Here is a 19,385-nt window from a genome sequence, read left to right as displayed (position 1 = left end):
CAACTGTTGGGCTGAGGGAGCTTTGGCCAAGAAAGCCTTTCTGCTTTGGAAACACCTGTGCAACAACTCCTTGCAAATTATCTGTGAGCCACATATCATAAGAGAGAGAAATTATGTGAAGAAAGCAAAATATATCTCAAGATTTTGAGTAAAAGGGAATCAGAAGTGTCCTACTTGCACGGCCGTCCTACTTGTGTAGCCTGTATTTTACAACTGGGGGCTGCTGGGGGCCCTTTGAGCTAAATTTTCCTCCTTTAGGACAAAGAACCTGAACTAATTCCCCAGTACATGCCTAAGAGCAGCATGGGAATGCCATAAACAAGAAGCTGCTGTCTGAATTGTGCATCGTTGTCCTACCTGAAGAGAAACCTCATGCCCTGCTGTTGCTGACAACGCTGTGACCGAGCGTTGGGCAAAGAAACCTGGAAAGCCAAACCGGTGCCTTTTCAAGAACATGCGTGCAAGCGTACGCTGAAGGTCTCTCTCACTTCTGTGTCAGAAAATAAGAATCTCCTACACAAGATTAAAACCACAGCCCACTGCTTAACGAGTAGTGCAGAAATGGAAAACACACAGTGAAATGGGAAAATTATGCAGCGCTGGTATTCTAGCAAAACGAGTCTCTAGACACACCACAACCTTCTTATGGGAAACAAGGTGTCTCTTAAAATAAAAAGAATCTGAAAATGCAATATAAAACTCTTGATTCATCCTGCTCCCTTTCAAGCCAATAGCAAAACTCCCATTGACTTCACAGCAGAGCCAACAGATGAAAAAGTCCTCTACAGCCTCTTGGTCAGGCTAAGAATGGCCATGTGCAATATGAACTAATATTGACGTATTTGGGGATTATACCAAGTATACCAGCAAAAAGCAAGTTTCCAGGCAGGTTTTCAAGAATATACATTAATGACATCTCAGCATTATAGAATCACAGAATGGTTTGGGATGAAGGGACCTTCCTAGCTCCCCAGTGCCACCCCTGCCATGACAGGGACATCTTCACCAGCTCAGGTTGCTCAGAGCCCCGTCCAGCCTGGCCTGGGATGTCTCCAGGGATGGTTCATCCACCACCTCTCTGGCCAACCTGGGCCAGGCTCTCACCACCCTCAGGGCAACAATTCCTCCTCATGTCCAGCCCGAATCTCCCCTATTTTAGTTTAAAACCATCACCCCTCTTTGCTTTGGCCTTCACCCACGCTCAAAGCTCAAATTTGGGTCAGGACCATAGAATCATTTCAGTTGGAAGAGACCCTCAGGATCACCAGGTCCAACCATAACCTAACTCTAGCACTAAACCACGTCCCTAAGAACCTCATCTAAATGTCTTTTAAACTCCTCCAGGGATGGTGGCTCCAGCACTGCCCTGGGCAGCCTGTTCCAATGCCTGACGACACTTTCCATAAAGATTTTTTTCCTAATATCCAATCTAAACCTTCCCTGATGCAACTTGAGGCCATTTCTTCTTGTCCTATCACTTGCTGCTTGGGAGAGGAGATCAACACCCTCCATGCTACAACCTCCTTTTTAGGTAGTTGTAGAGAGCAATAAGGTCTCCCCTCAGGAGTAACAACAAGAGGAAGGATGGATGTCCTCATAATACACTGGACTTGGAACAGGGAGACGAAATTATAGGTTTTGACAATAAAAAATGGAAATGGAAAAAGCTTATCTATGCGCCATACACGTTGAAAAGTTTAACCGTGTGTCATACACACGCACTTTAAGTCATTCTTACCTTTTCTATAAGCTCAGTGCACGGGAATGCTCCTGAACACGGGACTTTCATTCCCCACAAGTGCCACAGCTGCCCCGCAGCACCCCCCGGAGCAGGGGTGTGGGGCCAGCACCCCCGTCCCCTGTCCCCGTCCCCGCTCCCCGCCCGCGGTGCCGGGATTCCCGGCTGCCCCCGGCCCGGCTCCCCGAGCGGCTGCTGGAACGGAAAGGAGAGGAGGGGGAAATCCCGCTGCCGCCGCCCCTATAAGAGCCGCGGCGGCCCCGCCGGTCCCTGCAGCGTTCCCTGGGCAGCAGCGATGGCACAGCGCGGTGACAGCGACACCGGCGGGCGGGCAGCGCCCCCTAGCGCCGCCACCCGGCCCTGGGCGCTGCTGCCCGCGCTCTGCCTGGCCCTGGCCTTGTCACCCGCCGTCCGGGCGATGCCGCCGCCGTCCTCCCCCCTCGCCGAGACGATGAACCGCTCCCGGGAGCTGCTGGCGGCCGCCAGCGCCTCCATCCACCGGCTGAAGGTGTGCGGGGTGAGGGGGCTGCGGAGGCGGGCATGGGGCAGGGAGGGTACCCGGGAGGATGCTGATGGTGGCTGCAGGTACCCAGGCAGGCACATGCTCTCTGCAGGTCCGCTTTAAGCCTCAATAACTGGTCTTTCCTTTCACGCCTCACTTGACCAGCCCTTTGGGATGAGGTTTTGCTCAGTTGTCTTTCTCAACCCGTGCTCGCTCACCCTCCCAAAAACACACTCATCATTCGCAGCACCAGCGGATATGAGCGCTCTCTGTTTTAAATGTGGTCTTTCTCTGAAGCCCCTGCAAAGCTGGCTCAGAAAGCACTTGCTCCTGACTTTGGGTTGGTGCTGTAGCATTTTCCACACTAAAGCTCCCTGGCAGCAGTGTCAAGGGGATTTTATTTTTGCTAAAATTCCCTGCTATTGTTACAAACTTTATCTCAGATAACCACAAAAAAACCCCGGCACTGCATAGGTGCGTTGTTCTGCACTTGCAGTGGGCCAGCGAGCGCTGCTAAATGTCTGTGCAGATGGTATTAGTAATATTTTTCACTTTCTATGAGATACTTTACATTTGCAACTACAGCGACATAAAGTTCTCAATAGATTCGAGGTCTGAGAGAATAATTTAAAGTAATGGAGGCAGCGCAATTCGCAGCAACATACAAAACAAATCCGTGCCAAGCCTGAGCTTATTCCCATTAAACACAACTGCCTCATGCACTTCAGTCTCTCAGTCTATTTGCTCCCTTTCCTGTTTAACCATAATCCTCACACAGCTTCATTCCTAGGATTCTGCTAAGTGCAGACAGCTGTGATGCATCACGTATAATTGTGTGTACTTACATATACATACGGTACCGCAAAGCTGAGTCAACAACCCTTTTCTATTCCCTTTCCAACACAGGAGCTCGGCACGCTGGGATTTGAATGTACCCTTGAAGAGGTCGATCTAGAAGATATCACTAAGGATCAGCTCAACACCATAAAAGCTTGTATATCTCAGGATCTAGAGGTAATATATATATATATACATATCAAGTTTCAGCATCATATTTTCAAGGAACAGCCGTATAATTCACACTTCCACAAAATCACTATGTCTCATTTCTTCTTTAATTTGCAGACTGGAAACTGTCCAACACTGGAAAGATCTACTTTTGATACGGTAAATCGCAAGTTTCCCAAAAGAACCCCTTCTTTTGCTTGTTGTGTGTTGAAAGCGCTTACAACAGAGTCAAGCATTTCCTAATAACTCTGAATTTTGCAGAGTAAATGCCTGCAGGGCATCTATGAGGATCTGAATGCCTACAGGGCAGAGCTGAGCAACTTGGGTGATCAAAAGGTTCTGACGACTATTGATGAGATGATGACAGTAAGTATTTCTGTCTCCTTCCTTTCTGCTATTTCTGTCTTAAACCACAGTTCTTAATTCATTCTGTAACCAGGCAAATAGTGACCTTTCTTCAATCTGGTAATTTTTACTGTTTTTCCTAGAAGGGACTTGATTCTTACAAATTATGTGTCTCACTTCATATTTCTCTTCCAAATACACCTGGTTTACTGAGTACGACATAGGGTGTACTGAACTCTGATAAATTAGTGAGAGGAGGGAATAAATGTTAAAAGCTTGTTTGTTTGTTTAACAAAAGCTAATTAAAAAAAAACTTAATTCCCTTTGTATTGACAGAGCATCTCCCAACAGCCTGGAGATTCTAGTCTAGCCTGGGGCAGGCAAGCCCAGTCTAAGGGGTTGTTAGACTAGGCCAGACATAGGCTTCTTATTAAAAAAGGCTCTTTATTCTTGGGCAGAAAGAGCCTTTGTGCATGAATGGGCAGTTTTGTCCTGAGGAAAGTACAGCTGCGCATCCAAAGTCTATTCATTATATCACTAAACATTCCTGATTTTATCCTAAGTCTATTAATTATATCATTAAATATTCCAAATTTTTCAGTGATAAGAATACATCCTTATTTCTAAGTCTGGTCATTTACCCCTCAGGGGGGCGAAAAAAGCCTAAAGAGGTTTTTTTGTTGTAGCCAATCTAAAGAGGTTTTATGCTGTTGTAGCCACTTTGTGGTGGTGGTTTGACGCTCCTACCTCTCCCCAGGCGCTAGACCCCAGCGGCAGGAGCGCGGTTCAAGCCCTGCCCGGTGCGGTCCCCACGTCCTTCCAGGAGAGGATGCGGCTCTGCAGCATCCTCCACGCCTTCCGAATCCGCAGCGTCACCATCGGCAGGATGATGAGCTACCTGACCTCGCCGGAGAGCTCCCGCTAAGCGCCCGGCCCTCCAGCGCTTGGGGTAGAGATTTGACCTAAAGCAATTTTGGGAGAAAAAAGCCAGTAGTCAATACCCTGCAAGGTGGTTGGGGGCTTTTTAGGAACCAAGCGTGTGATAGTTCACAGTTTCTTACAAATCACATCTTAGCAAGCTGTTGCTTTTAAGCTGTCATGATACACTTCTAGATCTCTAGAAAATAAGCTACGTTGTGGTACCAAAATGTTCTCAAACGGCCAAACACTCAACTGTGTCTTACCCACCTTATTTATTCAGCCGTAATTTTCAGAAATTGAAACATATTTATAATAATCAATTTATTTATTTATTCTATTTATTGCCTAATAAAGTTTGCCTTAAAAAAAGTGGTGATTTTTTTCCTTCCTGGAGATATTACATGAATCAATAATATCACGTCATATCCATCATACTTTTAAAATACTGTGAATATTGCTGGCAGGTAAAACTATACCATAGTAACATTCAGCCTTGATATAATATTTTAAAATCCTGTTTCTGCCTTCTTACTTACACCAACCATCCTTCTTGTGGGTTTCATCCCAGACCGAGCACTCAGAGCACACCCTGGTTCCATCCTCATTTACACCCATCTCCCAGCCAGTTACATAGTTCCCAGGGTGAAATACTCACCCCACCAAAATGAGTGGTTGAATTGAGGTTTTTTTCAGCAAGGGAAGGATTTTTGCAGAGCTTTGCGGGTGGGAGAGATGTTGGGATGATTATCTTCCCGATTCCTGACCGTATCACCTATACCAGGTCCTCCCTCACAGTGATTTTGGTCACGTCCCCACCAGCTCCCACGTTGCACCCGCCACCCCTTGTCTCCAACCCCTTGTTCTTCAGCTCTCTCCTCTTCCTCAGGTTCTCCCAGCTCTTTGGGGACCCCTCTTTAATGCCGAGAGGCTGATGTGACCCCCAGCTCTTCCAGATCCTGCCGTCCTCATCCTCTTCCCCAAGCGTTGGCGTTACCTGTACCCCACACCAGCTCTGAAAATGTAATTAAATGTATACATTCCCAGAGCTTTCTAGTGGAACCAGAGACATGGTCCCCCCTCCTACAGACTCCCCCACAACATACACGCAGGTGTAGGGTAGGAGCAACCTCACACCTCAGCGCTGTGATGTCCTTACGCAACTGTTCCAATTCCTTCTGCTTGCAAATTAAAGACCACAGACACACGATACGTCTTTTAAAAAAGCTGCTTGATTTTGATTTCAAGAACTTGAGAGCTGAAGACCTTCCCGTAATTTTCTCACCATCTGCTACGCTATCCAGTTACCCTCATCATTGCAAATAAGCAGTTTATTTCCAGCTTAGACTTACTGATTTCTGCTTCTGACCAGAAGGTCCATTAGAGCTTTGGGGTTTTTTTTGGTATCTTAAAGGTTAAAATTTCCCAAAGATAAGAGCCAAGGGCATGGAGAGCCCCATAAAGCCTTCCCTGCCTCCTACAGCTTTTCTTTCTCCCCTAACACCCCATCAGAAAAGCCCATGAGGTCCTGGGCACCACCAGAGCCCTTTCCTCAGCCAACCCCTGCATCAGCAGCAGAGCACAAAAGGTTGGAAAGATGGCCCCCAACACGCAGCAACCTTGCAACATCTCATCCAACAGCTAAAATTAAACACACAAACGAACATATATATAGTGTAAATGTTTCCTTTTTAATCCTTATTTTTTAAAAGTATGCTTTTTTGTTCATAAACATACGCAGAGGAAGATGATCACAAGAATCCCGTGCCTTTAAAAACAGGACAATATCCCGTATCGGGTCGCCTGTCTCTTCTGCAAATAACATTATCTCCAAATCTTTTCCATTTCCATAGTACATACATTGCCGACAGAGGAACAGCTTTTGCAGAGATTTTGCCTCCTCCCATTTCAGTTTAAGCACCTAATTCTATCCAAGTTAAAATTAATCAAGTAAAAAAAAAATGTATAAAAAGTTTATCATACAAAAAAAAATATACAACATAAAAACTTATCTCATAAAAACTGAGACAGACTATACAGAAAAGAGAGAAGAAGAAATTCCCAGGGAAAATTCAAAGCTGCCTGGAGTTACTAGTGGTGCTCCCATAAAACCAGTCTTCAGGTTTTTAGACAACAGAACCATAGCTTAACAAGGACTGACTGTACACAAGTATATACAGTAATTATGTATATATACAGTGATTACGCAAAGGAATTTATCTGCAAGTTTAGGATTATCCTTCCCTGATCTTGGACATCTGTGAGAAATACAAAGTACCTCATGATTTTGGAATTCAATATTTTCTTTAAGGGGACGAAAGTTCCTACACAACTTTTCTCCCTGTCTTTCCCTGATGTGAATTAAAACGTTTCCGAATAATGATCATACACCTGAAAAGAGTAAGCCGGTTTCTCCCAGTGTTCACGTCTTTTAGGCCTGGCTCAAATGAGACAAAGCTGGACAGCAGTGTTGGGTTTCCCCACCCATTAAACCCGGCACTCCCGATGCCGGGATCCACCGCCTGAGTAATTTGTTCCTGAAAGGCTTACGTGTGCTTACATCCAAGAAAAGTTTCGTTCACATTTCTGGCGAAGATCCTGTCTCAACTTCCCACTGAGAGATGATGCTTCGCATCCGCCTTCCCAAATCTCAGCTCCTTCCAGCTCAGCGCCGAGTCGAGAAACCTGGGGAAAGGAACACGCACAAACACACACAGATTATCCCGTCTCTACAAGTTATTGCAGCATTTAAGTTGAATAATAAATGAATAATAAACGTAAAGCCTACAAGACAGCGCAAGGTTATGGCGAGTGAGGGAGAACAAGCAGCTCTTCACCCTTGGAATCACAGAATCCCAGAATGTCAGGGGTTGGAAGGGACCTGGGAAGCTCATCCAGTGCAATCCCCCCATGGAGCAGGAACACCCAGCTGAGGTTCCACAGGAAGGTGTCCAGGCGGGTTTGAATGTCTGCAGAGAAGGAGACTCCACAACCTCCCTGGGCAGCCTGGGCCAGGCTCTGACACCCTCACCAGGAACAAGTTTCTTCTCATATTTAAGTGGAACCTCCTGTGTTCCAGTTTGCACCCATTACCCCTTGTCCTATCATTGGTTGTCACCGAGAAGAGCCTGGCTCCATCCTCCTGACACTCCCCCTTTCTACATCTGTAAACATCAATGAGGTCCCCCCTCAGTCTCCTCTTCTCCAGCTCCAGAGCCCCACCTCCCTCAGCCTTTCCTCATAAGGGAGATGAATATACAATTGGAATATACATATGTGCATACACATATATATATTTTTTTTTTTTTAAGAAAGGTTCCACTTCCTAAAATATGTAAAGACTCAAACACCTCCCCTTTGGACGTCCTGAGAAACCCAAGAAGCGGTGTGGGTACATAACGCTGACTGAGAGCGCTCTCAACACGGTCAGTGGAAAAATATTGTTCATTTTCTATCAGTTTCTGAAGGGAAGTATAAAAATGCCACAAGCAAGAAAGTCATTGCTAACATCAGAGGGGAGATCATTTTAAACTATGTAGTAAAACATGTACTAGGGATTCGGTAAACTCTCTGATGTGAATTCCTAAAATATATCTGAAACACTATGAAGTAATCAAATCAATATAGTGGGAACTCTCTGATGTGAATTCCTAAAATATATCTGAAACACTATGAAGTAATCAAATAAATATAGTGGGAAGGCGATACCTTGTAGGGCTTGGACTACCTCATAGGACACTTTTTCATAGAGACTTTTGCACAAAGCTTCAGCAGTGCCGTTGCTTTGCTCTCTGTCTCTCCACTTGCTTAGCAACTTAAATTTCTGCATATTAACTTCATCCTCCGTTGCCTGAATCTGCTCGATGTCTTTCATTTCCACCTGCAGACACTCGATGGCGATTTCTCTCCACTGCCTCCCAAGCAACTTGGCGATCACCATCAGCTGTTGATCTGTTAAGATTTTTGATTCCATTCCATCTGAAAAGACACAGAAGTAAAAATCAGATTTAACACTGCTCCTCCTGTTAAGACTTGCAACTAAATGACGCGTTAGTTCTGTGTGTGGCCAGGGAGATAAGGCAAAGGTGACCTTATTACTACACACTGGTATCCTGTATCCAAACCAGCGTGGTCAGCAGGACAAGGGCAGTGATCCTGCCCCTGTACTCTGCATTGGGGAGGCCACACCTGGAGTATTGTGGTCAGTTCTGGGCCCCTCAGCTCAGGAAAGAGATTGAAGTGCTGGAGCGGGTCCAGAGGAGAGCAACAAGACTGGGGAAGGGACTTGAGCACAAGCCCTATGGGGAGAGGCTGAGGGAGCTGGGCTTGTTCAGTCTGGAGCAGAGGAGGCTTAGAGGTGAGCTCAGCACTCTCTAGAACGACCTGAAGGGCAGTTCTAGCCAGGGGGGATTGGGCTCTTCTCCCAGGCAGTCAGCAATAGGACAAGGGGGCATGGGTTTCAACTCTGCCAGGGGAAACTGAGGCTGGAGATGGGAAAGCAATTCCGTGCAGAGAGAGTGGTCAGCATTGGAATGGCTGCCCAGGGAGGTGCTGGACTCACCGGCCATGGAGGTTTGTAAACTGAGATTGGCCATGGCCCTTAGTGCCGTGATCTGGTCAGTGGACTGGAGTTGGACCAAGGGTTGGACTGGATGATCTCTGAGGGCTTTTCCAACCCAGTCCATTCTGGGATTCTGTGATTATTCACATTATCTGGCAATTCAGAGCCAAGGGCTGGAAAAAAGCACCTGGAGGACTAAGTTGACACCACCCGATTGCATTCTGCCTGCTGTAAAGGGGTTTTTTTCTCCTCACTGTCACCACTTAGGCAGAAAACTGAGGTTTTGAGGGACGGAAGCTCTCCCTCTGGTGGCTATTTTTGTTACACGGCTATTTTTGCTGATTTTTTTTTTTGTCTTTATTTATTGAAATAACATTATTTCTTCTGTATTTCTTCCAAGTAACTATTAACAAATGAGTAGTTTCTGGGTGGGAGCTCCCAGACACCAAGCGTTTCTGACCATCAGGACATGACATTTTTTTCAGACAATTTCAGCCCGTTATGGCTCAGGATACATCCCAGACACAAGATCTGAGGCATGAAACCTCTTTCGAAAGCAGCCACTATTGCCCAGTCTTACATTTTAGCCGACCCTCATAAAGCAAATTTTCTAGCTGCTTCTCACCATTTATTTACCGAATGAACGACAATGTACCAAAGCATACAAATGTGGGTACAAACTCTGCACCAACAAAAGCAGCATTCTCCCCTCCCATATTTCATGCTCAGATTCAGGGAACTGTAAGCTCAGGCTGAATTCACAGAATAAAAAATTAAAGCCCAAACCAAACCCAAGGTGTTATTTGACATGCCACGAAATCTAACAAAGGAAGTGTAGAGTCTTACATCTGGGTAGGAACAACCCCGGGTTCCAGTATAAGTTGGGGAATGAGTTATTAGAGAGCAGTGTAGGGGAAAGGGACCTGGGGTCCTGTGGACAGCAGGGTGACCATGAGCCAGCACTGGGCCCTTGTGGCCAGGAAGCCAATGGTACCTGGGGTGGGTTAGAAGGGGGTGGTCAGTAGGTCAGAGAGGTTCTCCTGCCCCTCTGCTCTGCCCTGGGGAGACCACACCTGGAATATTGTGTCCAGTTGTGGCCCCTCAGCTCCAGAAGGACAGGGAACTGCTGGAGAGAGTCCAGCGCAGCCCCCAAGATGCTGAAGGGAGTGGAGCATCTCCCGTGTGAGGAAAGGCTGAGGGAGCTGGGGCTCTGGAGCTGGAGAAGAGGAGACTGAGGGGTGACCTCATTGATGTTTACAGATATCTAAAGGGTGAGTGTCAGGAGGATGGAGCCAGGCTCTTCTGGGTGACAACCAACGATAGGACAAGGGGTAATGGGTTCAAACTGGAACACAAAAGGTTCCACTTAAATACGAGAAGAAACTTCTTCCCAGTGAGGATGCCAGAGCCTGGCCCAGGCTGCCCAGGGAGGTTGTGGAGTCTCCTTCTCTGCAGACATTCAAACCCGCCTGGACACCTTCCTGTGGAACCTCAGCTGGGTGTTCCTGCTCCATGGGGGGATTGCACTGGATGAGCTTTCCAGGGCCCTTCAACCCCTGATATTCTGGGATTCTGTGAAAATGCTTTACCTGCAGTATTGCTGGTTTTTTGCTTTTTGCTACAGAGGTCGTGTTCTTCCAAAATGCTGATGTCTGGTTTCCGTCTTTTGACACCTGGGAAGCGAGCGAGAGATGATGTTATTTCTTGCACATCACTTGAGCTACGCAGAAAACAAGCAACCCCGGCGTATCTTTGATCGACTTACTGGCTGTGCTTCTTTTCTGCTCGTTTTTGTTCTGGTCGTAATGTATCCAGTCACCTGGTAAAGAGTTTTCAGGGGAAAGAAAAGGTGAGGTAGGTATTCCCATTGCTACGCCTTACATCCAACAATTCTCAGGCACAAATTAGGCTGAATTATACCCCGAACTCCTCTTATCTTTTCAGCAGGAATAAACTCGTAGTGGGAGACCAAAGACTCACTCTCTCTTAGTTTTGCTTTCCAGACGGTCGCATCAGACTCCAGCTCAACCAAAGACAACGTGAAGTCGTCGGGTTTCTCCAAATAAACTTCAATGTAACTTTTTAGTTTCAAGAGAGATCCGTCAACAAATTCAATTTCCTATACAACGTAAATATTTTAAAAATAAACATTTAGCCAGAACATAAACTGAAGAGGAGGTATTTGCTTGTTGACACAGATCTGAGCCCAACTTTAATCTCCTTAGAGTTTCGTTGTTGACTTTAGCGTCAGGATTTCATCCCAAAATTTTAGGGCCCTAAGCAGCAAATGCTTTCTGCAGCCATGACAAATGGATGTGAAAAATGCCCTTAATGCCAGTGCAGGAACATCCAGGAAAAGCCACTTTGTACCATGTTTCCAATCAAGACGCAATGGATGAAATGAAGGTTGTGCAAGGGACTTACCTCTGGAGTTATTTCAGCTTCTGGCTCACAAACTAATCTATACCTCTTTCCTTTCTGAAGTAATTTTTGGCATACAGGGGGCTTGTCAATTCTAATGAATTTCTTATTTGAATGTTTTACGGCTCTTGAGATATCCTAAAATGTAAAAATACAGTTGAAAGATTACTCGCCTCAGGAAAGGAATTAACATTTAAAACCTGTGCTAATGTGGTTCCTTGGGCTTTTCTCCACCTATGAAGCATCCGTGACATGTTCCACTTGTGAGTGAGCATGTGGGCTGCTGTAATCCCTTAAACCATGAAATCATTGAGTACCAGGTTGGAAGGGATCACAAGGAACTTTCTTGGCAAAAAGTCATAGAATCATAGAAATGTAAGGACTGTGGTTGTGTAGCTCCTTATTCTTCAGCTTTCTCCTAAGAAACTGCCTTGCCGAGCACAATTTCATCATTTCCACTCAATAAGATTGAAACTACATTAATGCAGCTCCTCAGCTGTGATGCGCACTCCTCACAACTGAAAAATTAAGATTCTTCAAGAAGAATTACTAATATCACCATATCCTAACTATCATATCCTAACTAGGCAGACCATTTTGGTATGGAAGTCTCATGTTATATATATATGTATATATACATATAATTATTGAATGCAAACACTGAGGCAAGAGAGGAACATCTCTGCCATACCCCATCTTCCAGGTAGCACCCCCATAACCACCGTGCCGGTATTTCTACATCACGCCACCCTTCACCCCCGCCACCAGCCATACCTTTATAAAGGAGTCGTTGTTTGTAGCCACGTAGACCCGAAAGGATAAGGAAGGATGCTCGTCGACGGCTTTGTAGAGGATGACGGCGCCGTGGTACTGCACCGGCTCCAGGCTCTGGATGAGCGGTCCCACCGGGGACAATGAGCTCACCAGCCACTTCACGTGTGACGCCGAGTAGTCGGCAGAGGGCTCGATCGCCGGGCCCTCGCTTTTGATGTGCAAAACCCTAAAGGCCAGGCCGGCGCCGTGATCTGCAGGGACACGGAGGGGACATCTCAGTGTCTCCCGAGCCAGGGGATTGGCAACATCCCGCACCCGTTGGACTCACCACCGAGGCACAGCGAGTGGGGAAACTGGATGGAGGTGAGCGCGGGGGCCGGGTTGCAGTGCACGTCGAAGAGGGGGCCGCCCACGATCCACGGCTTTTCCACGAGGTTGGCGTATTTGCTCCAGGATAGGAGGGAATATGTGATCTTGACGGCCCCCGTTACCTCAAAGATCAAGCCTGTGAGGCTGCATTGGTAATTCCCCTCTGCATCCAGCTGCATCCTGCCGTGGGCAAGAATGACCTGGTTAGTTTAGTTTCCACTGCCTAATAAATATAATAACGATGCAGTTTGCAAGGGACAACAGGCACAGGGCACTTTATCTAAATTGCACAGAAGCCATACATTTTTTTTCTCCAGTCTCTATGTTTAAACCATCACTGGAGGGTTTAAAACTGCATTCAAAATAGCCGTAATGAATGTTTTGCATAACGTTTCCTGCAAACGGAGCAGCTGCTTTTACACAAAGGGCTCAGCCCAGCTCCCACCAATGTCAGTACCAACAATATACATGGACAAAATCCACATCACACATGGACATCCCCAACATCACACACTGACGACACCTTCCAGACATAGAGAGGGAGCACAAGGCTGGCAACCCAAGGAAAAATGCAAAGGGAGAGGATGAATATTCCTGTGAAGCAAAGCAAGACCCCTCAGGTGTGTCCAGACTGAAAACCAGCACATTAAAACATTCCTGATGTTAATTGCTGCAGCAAGACGAGGCAGGCAGGAAGAATCCTGAGCGGTTTCTTGGCCCAGGACCTGCAGGCAGCACAGGCAGCTGCTCTACATTGTTTATTTTTAAGGATTTGGGGGCATCTGTTATAACTCCAAATGTATTCATGCAGCAAATCAGTCTTCTTCCCACTTATATTGAAGAAAAAAGTACCCCAATGAGAACAATATGAATATATACCCATTATATTAAAAAAAACATACATATATTGACCTCCAGAAAGTCTCCTGGGGGCCACTTGCTCCTTCTGGTCCTATATATATAAATAAAAGAAAAATACATATTTTAAAAAGCCAGCAAGAGGGTAGAATGAGAACGTGCAGATTATCTCACGCAAAATACGTGGGTGGGGTTTTTTTATTAACGTACATTTTCACTCCTGCAGTGCTCGCAGGGTGGCAGACAGTTCACTCCTAGCGAGGAAACAGGATGATCAGCTCGTTAAAAGCAAAGTAATTAAACGCTCAGGAAAAAAAAAGAGCCCTCAAGAGACCTCTTACTACCTGACTCATTGCAGCGCGGTAGCGATTCCTTCTCCTCCTGTTCTTCACCTGCAAACAGAAGAAGTTTGCAGCAAATACTTCAGGCTCCAATGTGTTTCTGCTCCCATATTCAGCAGGGACAATCAACCAATTCAATTTGCTTATATTAATAAAAGCCTAAGGGGAATGTTCCTAAGACGAAGCTCTGGCACCTGTGCAGGCTTTGCATGGAGTGAGGATGATGCTGAACATGGAGATGCAACTTTGTCAAAAGCTCGCAACTTGCCCAAACTCCTGGAAATTTTCACAGGATGAGACTTATCGTGCCAAGTACGAATTTCAACCACCCGGCATGGAAGCTGCAAGAAGAGCAGCGTATTTGTCCCTAAAATGATTCAAAGGTGCCTCAATCTTCCTTAATAACACCCAACGCAAGAGAAAACAAGCAGAGCTGGCACGTCGGGCAAAAGCTTTTAGCCTGAAGGGTGGATTTTGCAGAAGCCGAGCAGAAGAGTTGTTGTGACAGGGACCGGCTGGCTGGTGACGTGCGGGGACACGGTGCTGCTGGCTTCCGCTCCCCGTCCCTGCGAGCGGAGACTGTCAAAAGTCACCCTGAGACGTCAACACCCTCCTGGGCAGGCAGATTTGGGAGAGGTAGGAAAAAAAATGCATTGCTGCAAGCAAAGAGTCTGGCAAACATCAGGCAAACGGCTGCCACGCGTTGGCTCCCTGCCCGCGGCGATGCTATTTCAGTCCCTGAGCTGCGGCGGGGATGCAGTGACCTGGGACAGCCAGGAACAAGGAGGAGTGCTGAGCTCCCGCCGGCATCTCCTGCGCCCACAACAGGCTCTGTCTGCAAACACAGGCACCCCACATGCCCCAAATCCTGGGTACGCTCCCTAGCAATTAATTTCACCAAAAGACACAGAGTTGATGGGTGCGCCAGCGCTAAATCCCTCTCTTGCCATCACATATCGCTGCCCTCGTGCATCACTGATCCGTGTTGGCTTCCTCACACCTTGCAGGGTAGATTTAAGGAATAAAACAAAAACACACTCACCCGACTTGCTTCCACCCAGCTCCTCCGCATCTGATGAGAAAAAGCTTTGTAATTATTTAACTAAAGACCATCAATCTTGCATGAAAGCAGAATAAACTGCTGGTGGTGGGACCCGTGTAAGCGCAAACCCACAGGCTTTTCATCGACAGCAAACGCTTCCTTTAATTCTTTTCCTGTCCATCCTGTTTTGCCACTTTTGCTGCCAACTTCTCAGCAGATTTATAGCCTCTTGGTGTTTGGACAACTACTGTGGTGTAAAAACATCTGCGTGTATTGTGTCTACGAGGCCAAAGCAACATTAGCTGCTGTTCCTCTATTATTGCTCCGCTCAAAACGGAGCGGCTAGGAAATAATTCGCTCACAAAAATATCATTCTGCTTTTCAGCATGCAATCACTGAATTAACGGTCTTATACAATAACCCGGAGACTGTTCCCATGAAAAGCAGCTGGTTCAAACTGAACATACATTTGCAAAAGTTAGAAAATACATAAATCCCAATGTGATGCTCACCTGACTCCTCTCCGGAGCTACTGCTGGAGCTGTTTTCGGAACTGTCTTCTCCTTAACAAAATTACACCCCGTTAGTCACAGCCAGAATGGAATAAAGCAATGCCACAAGTAAGTAAAAGGATACATCTAGAAGTTTAAATATATCATGCTGATCAGCAAGTTAGATAACATAACGGAGTAGAAAAAAATACCAGCACCAGAGCATCAAACCCCAGCATCAGAGGGGACCCAGGGGTCACCCTTCTGAAGGGCACATGTCACGTTCAAGATGCTTAATTTTACTGGTTTATACAACCTGGGACTATTTTGGAGCTTCACCCGTGGCACATCCCGGTTTACCCAGCTAAACGGTGGTTTTATCACGCAGGGGCAAAGCCCACGTGTGCTCACCCGCTGGCTGCTCCTCGGCCGAGCCCTCTCCCTCCTCTCCGTCCTCTCCCTCCGTGCTGCCGGCCGCCACCTCTGCAAGAGAAAAGCAGTGAGGGGCTATAAGCTTGACAGAGATTTTACTCTTCTCTTAGTGTTTTTGCACTATGCAGGTCAGGTGAAAGGAATATATAGCAAAAGAATATAAATTTTAAAAATCAATAGTAAAAAAATCAAAACTCTTACTCATTAACTAAAGCATTACGCCATGTTTTTTAAAGCTAGTGGTTATAAAATCATCATTTCTTTCGCAAAGGATGGGCATTTCTCATACGAAGTGCTGTATTTCACAAAATTACCCTACCTTTTTCATCTGAAGAGAGGGACTCGGCTCCGCTGAAAGACAAAACAGGAGACACATCAGCAGATCCTTTCCTGTGCCTCCCCAGAATTGGGCATTTACCCGCCCCCTGCCTGCTGGCATCGCTCCCTGAATGGGAGGCTATCAGGTAACTTAGCCTGGAGGATTGGTGATTAAAACTTCATTTTCTCTACCATCACCCGTGGCCCTGGCTCTCACCCTTTCTGTGCCAGGGACACCTGGTTTTGCTCCATGCATTTCCCACTGGCACAAACCCCCGGCCCCTTTTGCAAAGCGCCCAGACTTCGTGTGCAATCCAACCCATTTCCTTCAGCAAGGAGCTCAGATAAACATGGTGGCCCTGACATGGCAGGTGGCTCCAACAGACCCCATCACCCGTTTGTGACCAATCTTCAGTCTCATTAAAAAGGGGAAATGTGCTGGTTTTATCATTTATGGGTAAAGACCACGTCTGGAAAACTTTCCATGGAGCTCTACAATGTCCTTTCTGTACCTGGCAGCTGCCAGGGTAAATGGGCATCAGAGAAAACACAAAATTAAAAATGAATAGGTGGTAATGGTAGAGACAGGAAAATAAATCCCCTAATGTGTGGCTGAGGCACCGGGTGAAGCAATGCAAGGGGGGTCTGGAGCTGTAAGAGTTTGTTGGTCTAGGGCATGGAAAAAGGTGCTGTGGTCAGTTAGACCAGTTAAACACACAGGAAAAACCGGGCAAGGGTTTCCCCATGGGCATAAATGGGAAATTACACAACAGGGTTTGTGCTTCCAAACTGCATATTAAAAAAAAAAAAGATATATTATCTGCAAGGCTTGGATAAAGCCTGTACCCCAGAGCCAGCGCCTGAGCCAAGAGGCGTTTGTGCAAGCTTTCCACCAAGTGCCGGCTTGCTAAATAAGGTTTGCCTGCAGCAGGGTTGTACCCCTCACAGCTGCAATTCCCTCCTCCTAAGCTAAAAAACAAGCTCTGGAGGAGAGAGCAGGGAGAAAAAGAAAAAAAGGAAATAGACAAAAAAATAAATATAAACACACAGCCCTGTTCGGTATAAGAAGTTACTACCCACAATTAACTACAATAAGGAAGAAAGGCTCCATCCACTGCCCTGCAAGCGCTGCACGCTTGCGCTGTTGTTTCTGCTGAAGCAAAAACCAAAGCGGGGTGACCCCGCTGGCGATAACAGCTTGAGAGGGAAAAAGATAAACAGGCTCGTTTCTAAACGGCCCCAGCTGCCGCCTATTGTGCCAATACCCGGGGTGCAGCCGGGGCAGCGGGGACCCCGAGTGGAGCGGAGCCACCGGAGCGTGATCCCGGGGAAGGAGCGGGACAGCGGGACCGTGACCGTGTAACCGGGGCCCGGGGTGGAGCGGAGCCACCGGAGCGGGGGCCGGGGCGGAGCGGGGACTCGGGGCGGAGCGGGAACGGCGGAGCGGGAACGGCGCTGGCTCGCCCAGCGCTTTTGTCTGCCGAGCGGGCCCGGGGGGAGCGGGGGGCTGCACGGCCGGGTCCTGGCCTGGCGCTGGGGCGGGGGGTGAGGCTCGGGGAGGCCCCGCTGCAGGTGCAAGGCCGAGCGCTGCGCCCCAAACCCGCTGTGGGTTTCCGGGGAGGCGGGAAGGAGGATCTGGGCTTTGTTCCAGCGCGGGGCAGGGATCGTTCGCTTGGGTCCGGCAAGGTGGGGGAGAATGCGGGGACGGGAGGCAATGGGAAGTGGGTGATGCTGGGGGGGCTGGAAGGGGGGCGGGGGGTGGAGGAGACAGGAGGATGCTGGGGGATGCAAATGGTGCGGGGGGATGGGGATGAGGAGGGTGCAGGAAGGATGCTGGGGGGATGGGGAAGATGCTGGGGGGGTTGCGAAGGTTGGGATGGCCTGGGGGTGCAGAGGGGCATCGAGAGGGGCTGGGGGTGCAGTGGGGCATCGGGAGGATGTAGGGAGAGGAATAATAGAGGCGGGGGTGGCCGGGGGATGCCGAGCAGGCCCGGGGGGTCCCGCGGGTGCTGGGGAGGGCCCCGGGCGGCGCATGGCGGGGGGCAGCCGGGACCCCCGACCCCCCATCCCCGCTCACCTGTCGGGCTCCTGCCCGCGGCGGGACATCGCGGCGGGAGCGGCGCGGCGGGGGAAGCGCCGCCTCTCCGCGCGGGGGGCGGGCCCGAGAGCGGCCACGCCCCACGGCCACGCCCCTGCCGCTCGTGCCCTCTGGAACCCGACTGTGCGGAGCGCGGGGTCCACACGCGTCCGTGTCCGACGGGACCCACCCCTCGGGAGACCCACAGGTGTGGGGCCGGATGAGCACATGCTCTAGGGCCCTGCTACTGTATGCTTTGTCCATTTCTGTATACGTCTGCTATATGTACACACACCCCAGGTACCACATGTGCATACTAGATACACTGGTCTATTAGATACGCACATGTATGTATACACACTTTATATATGTACTAGGTACACTAGTATACTCATATACTAGATATATGTTCTATAGATATATACATCACATATATGCTCTCTCAGTATAGATCCAGGTCTATATGGTGTACTTTCCTATATATATACACTATATACTATTTATATAGTGGACGTATTAGGAATAGAACAGAATAGAATTAGAATAGAGGTATTGTGTATCCATACTAGATACACAATGTCTATAGGTATATATCATTATATACAATAAAATCCCTCACCTCTGCTCCACACGATGTCTGGGTACAGCCCTCAGGCCAAGCTGCCAGCCCGGGCACCAGAGGCAGCAAGGGCAGGGTTCACACTGCTAAGGGACAGGGGGTGGTGACCCCACAGCGGGTGGTGATCCCACAGCGGGTGGCACCACCACCAGTGTCCCAGCTGGTGCCGTATGGGGACCCAGGCACCGAACACATGACAGGAAAGCGCTGCCTGTGCTGCTCCAGCTTCCCCTTTGCTGACCCCGCGGGCAGGCAGGACGCGAGCGCTGCCAGCACCCAGGGCCACCCTGGCGCCACCCGCCATCCTCTGCCAGCAGGAAACACCAAAGCGAAAATACCAAAGGCTGCCCTCTCAGCTGGCACGTCGGGATCTGCCTCTGAGATGGCAGAGCTGCTAATGAAAGAAAGAATGAAAACAGAAGAAAAAAACAGCCCAAACCTGCAACAGCACGTAAGTATTTTTTAAAGAAAAGGGAATATAAGCTTCTTCACTGGCAGGATTTTGGTAGTAAAGTGCTCCTGGAGCACCCAAGACACCTTGAGCAATGTAGCCTGGCAGGGCTGGCAGCTG

At 48.1% G+C, this 19,385-nt stretch overlaps 2 protein-coding genes across 3 annotated transcripts; one reads left to right on the top strand and one right to left on the bottom strand.

Annotated features, from left to right (window-relative positions):
- The first annotated feature begins 2,033 nt into the window (after positions 1–2,033).
- On the top strand, positions 2,034–4,829 carry IL12A (interleukin 12A). The gene is made up of 5 exons (XM_065844087.2): positions 2,034–2,246; positions 3,147–3,254; positions 3,366–3,407; positions 3,510–3,614; positions 4,351–4,829. The coding sequence occupies exons 1-5, from the start codon at positions 2,034–2,036 to the stop codon at positions 4,516–4,518; spliced, it is 636 nt and encodes a 211-aa protein (XP_065700159.1). The 3' UTR covers positions 4,519–4,829.
- Positions 4,830–6,181: 1,352 nt separating this feature from the next.
- Positions 6,182–18,276, bottom strand: LOC136105303 (NACHT, LRR and PYD domains-containing protein 1a allele 5-like). Of its 2 annotated transcripts, XM_065845003.2 has the most exons (16): positions 18,196–18,274; positions 16,120–16,151; positions 15,780–15,851; positions 15,390–15,440; positions 14,878–14,907; positions 13,839–13,886; positions 13,705–13,748; positions 13,539–13,588; positions 12,596–12,816; positions 12,268–12,518; positions 11,497–11,631; positions 11,053–11,191; positions 10,838–10,891; positions 10,662–10,745; positions 8,220–8,489; positions 6,182–7,196 (listed from the first exon to the last, which is right to left on the bottom strand). In XM_065845003.2, exons 1-16 carry the CDS (start codon positions 18,222–18,224, stop codon positions 7,177–7,179), a joined length of 1,530 nt encoding a protein of 509 aa, XP_065701075.1. In that variant the 5' UTR covers positions 18,225–18,274; the 3' UTR covers positions 6,182–7,176. The 2 variants fall into 2 exon arrangements, with proteins under 2 accessions (XP_065701075.1, XP_071668849.1); XM_071812748.1 differs by lacking the exon at positions 13,705–13,748 and having other exon boundaries at positions 13,549–13,588; positions 18,196–18,276.
- Positions 18,277–19,385: the final 1,109 nt, after the last annotated feature.

Source organism: Patagioenas fasciata, chromosome 9 (genome assembly GCF_037038585.1).
Source record: "Patagioenas fasciata isolate bPatFas1 chromosome 9, bPatFas1.hap1, whole genome shotgun sequence".
In the NCBI taxonomy this organism is placed as follows: Eukaryota; Metazoa; Chordata; class Aves; order Columbiformes; family Columbidae; genus Patagioenas; species Patagioenas fasciata.
Note: the sequence above shows the minus strand (reverse complement) of the source record. Positions and strands in the feature narration are given on the sequence as shown.

What these genes read in the sequence shown, in the direction of transcription:
- IL12A (XM_065844087.2), top strand. Translation starts at nt 2,034, where the DNA reads ATGGCACAGCGCGGTGACAGCGACACCGGCGGGCGGGCAGCGCCCCCT. An exon ending in CCTCCATCCACCGGCTGAAG is followed by an intron (nt 2,247 to 3,146) that starts GTGTGCGGGGTG and finishes TTTCCAACACAG; the next exon opens with GAGCTCGGCACGCTGGGATT. An exon ending in CTATTGATGAGATGATGACA is followed by an intron (nt 3,615 to 4,350) that starts GTAAGTATTTCT and finishes ACCTCTCCCCAG; the next exon opens with GCGCTAGACCCCAGCGGCAG.
- LOC136105303 (XM_065845003.2), bottom strand. Translation starts at nt 18,224, where the DNA reads ATGTCCCGCCGCGGGCAGGAGCCCGACAG. An exon ending in ACAACGACTCCTTTATAAAG is followed by an intron (nt 11,632 to 12,267) that starts GTATGGCTGGTG and finishes TTTACATTTTAG; the next exon opens with GATATCTCAAGAGCCGTAAA. An exon ending in GCAGAAAAGAAGCACAGCCA is followed by an intron (nt 10,746 to 10,837) that starts GTAAGTCGATCA and finishes CTCGCTTCCCAG; the next exon opens with GTGTCAAAAGACGGAAACCA.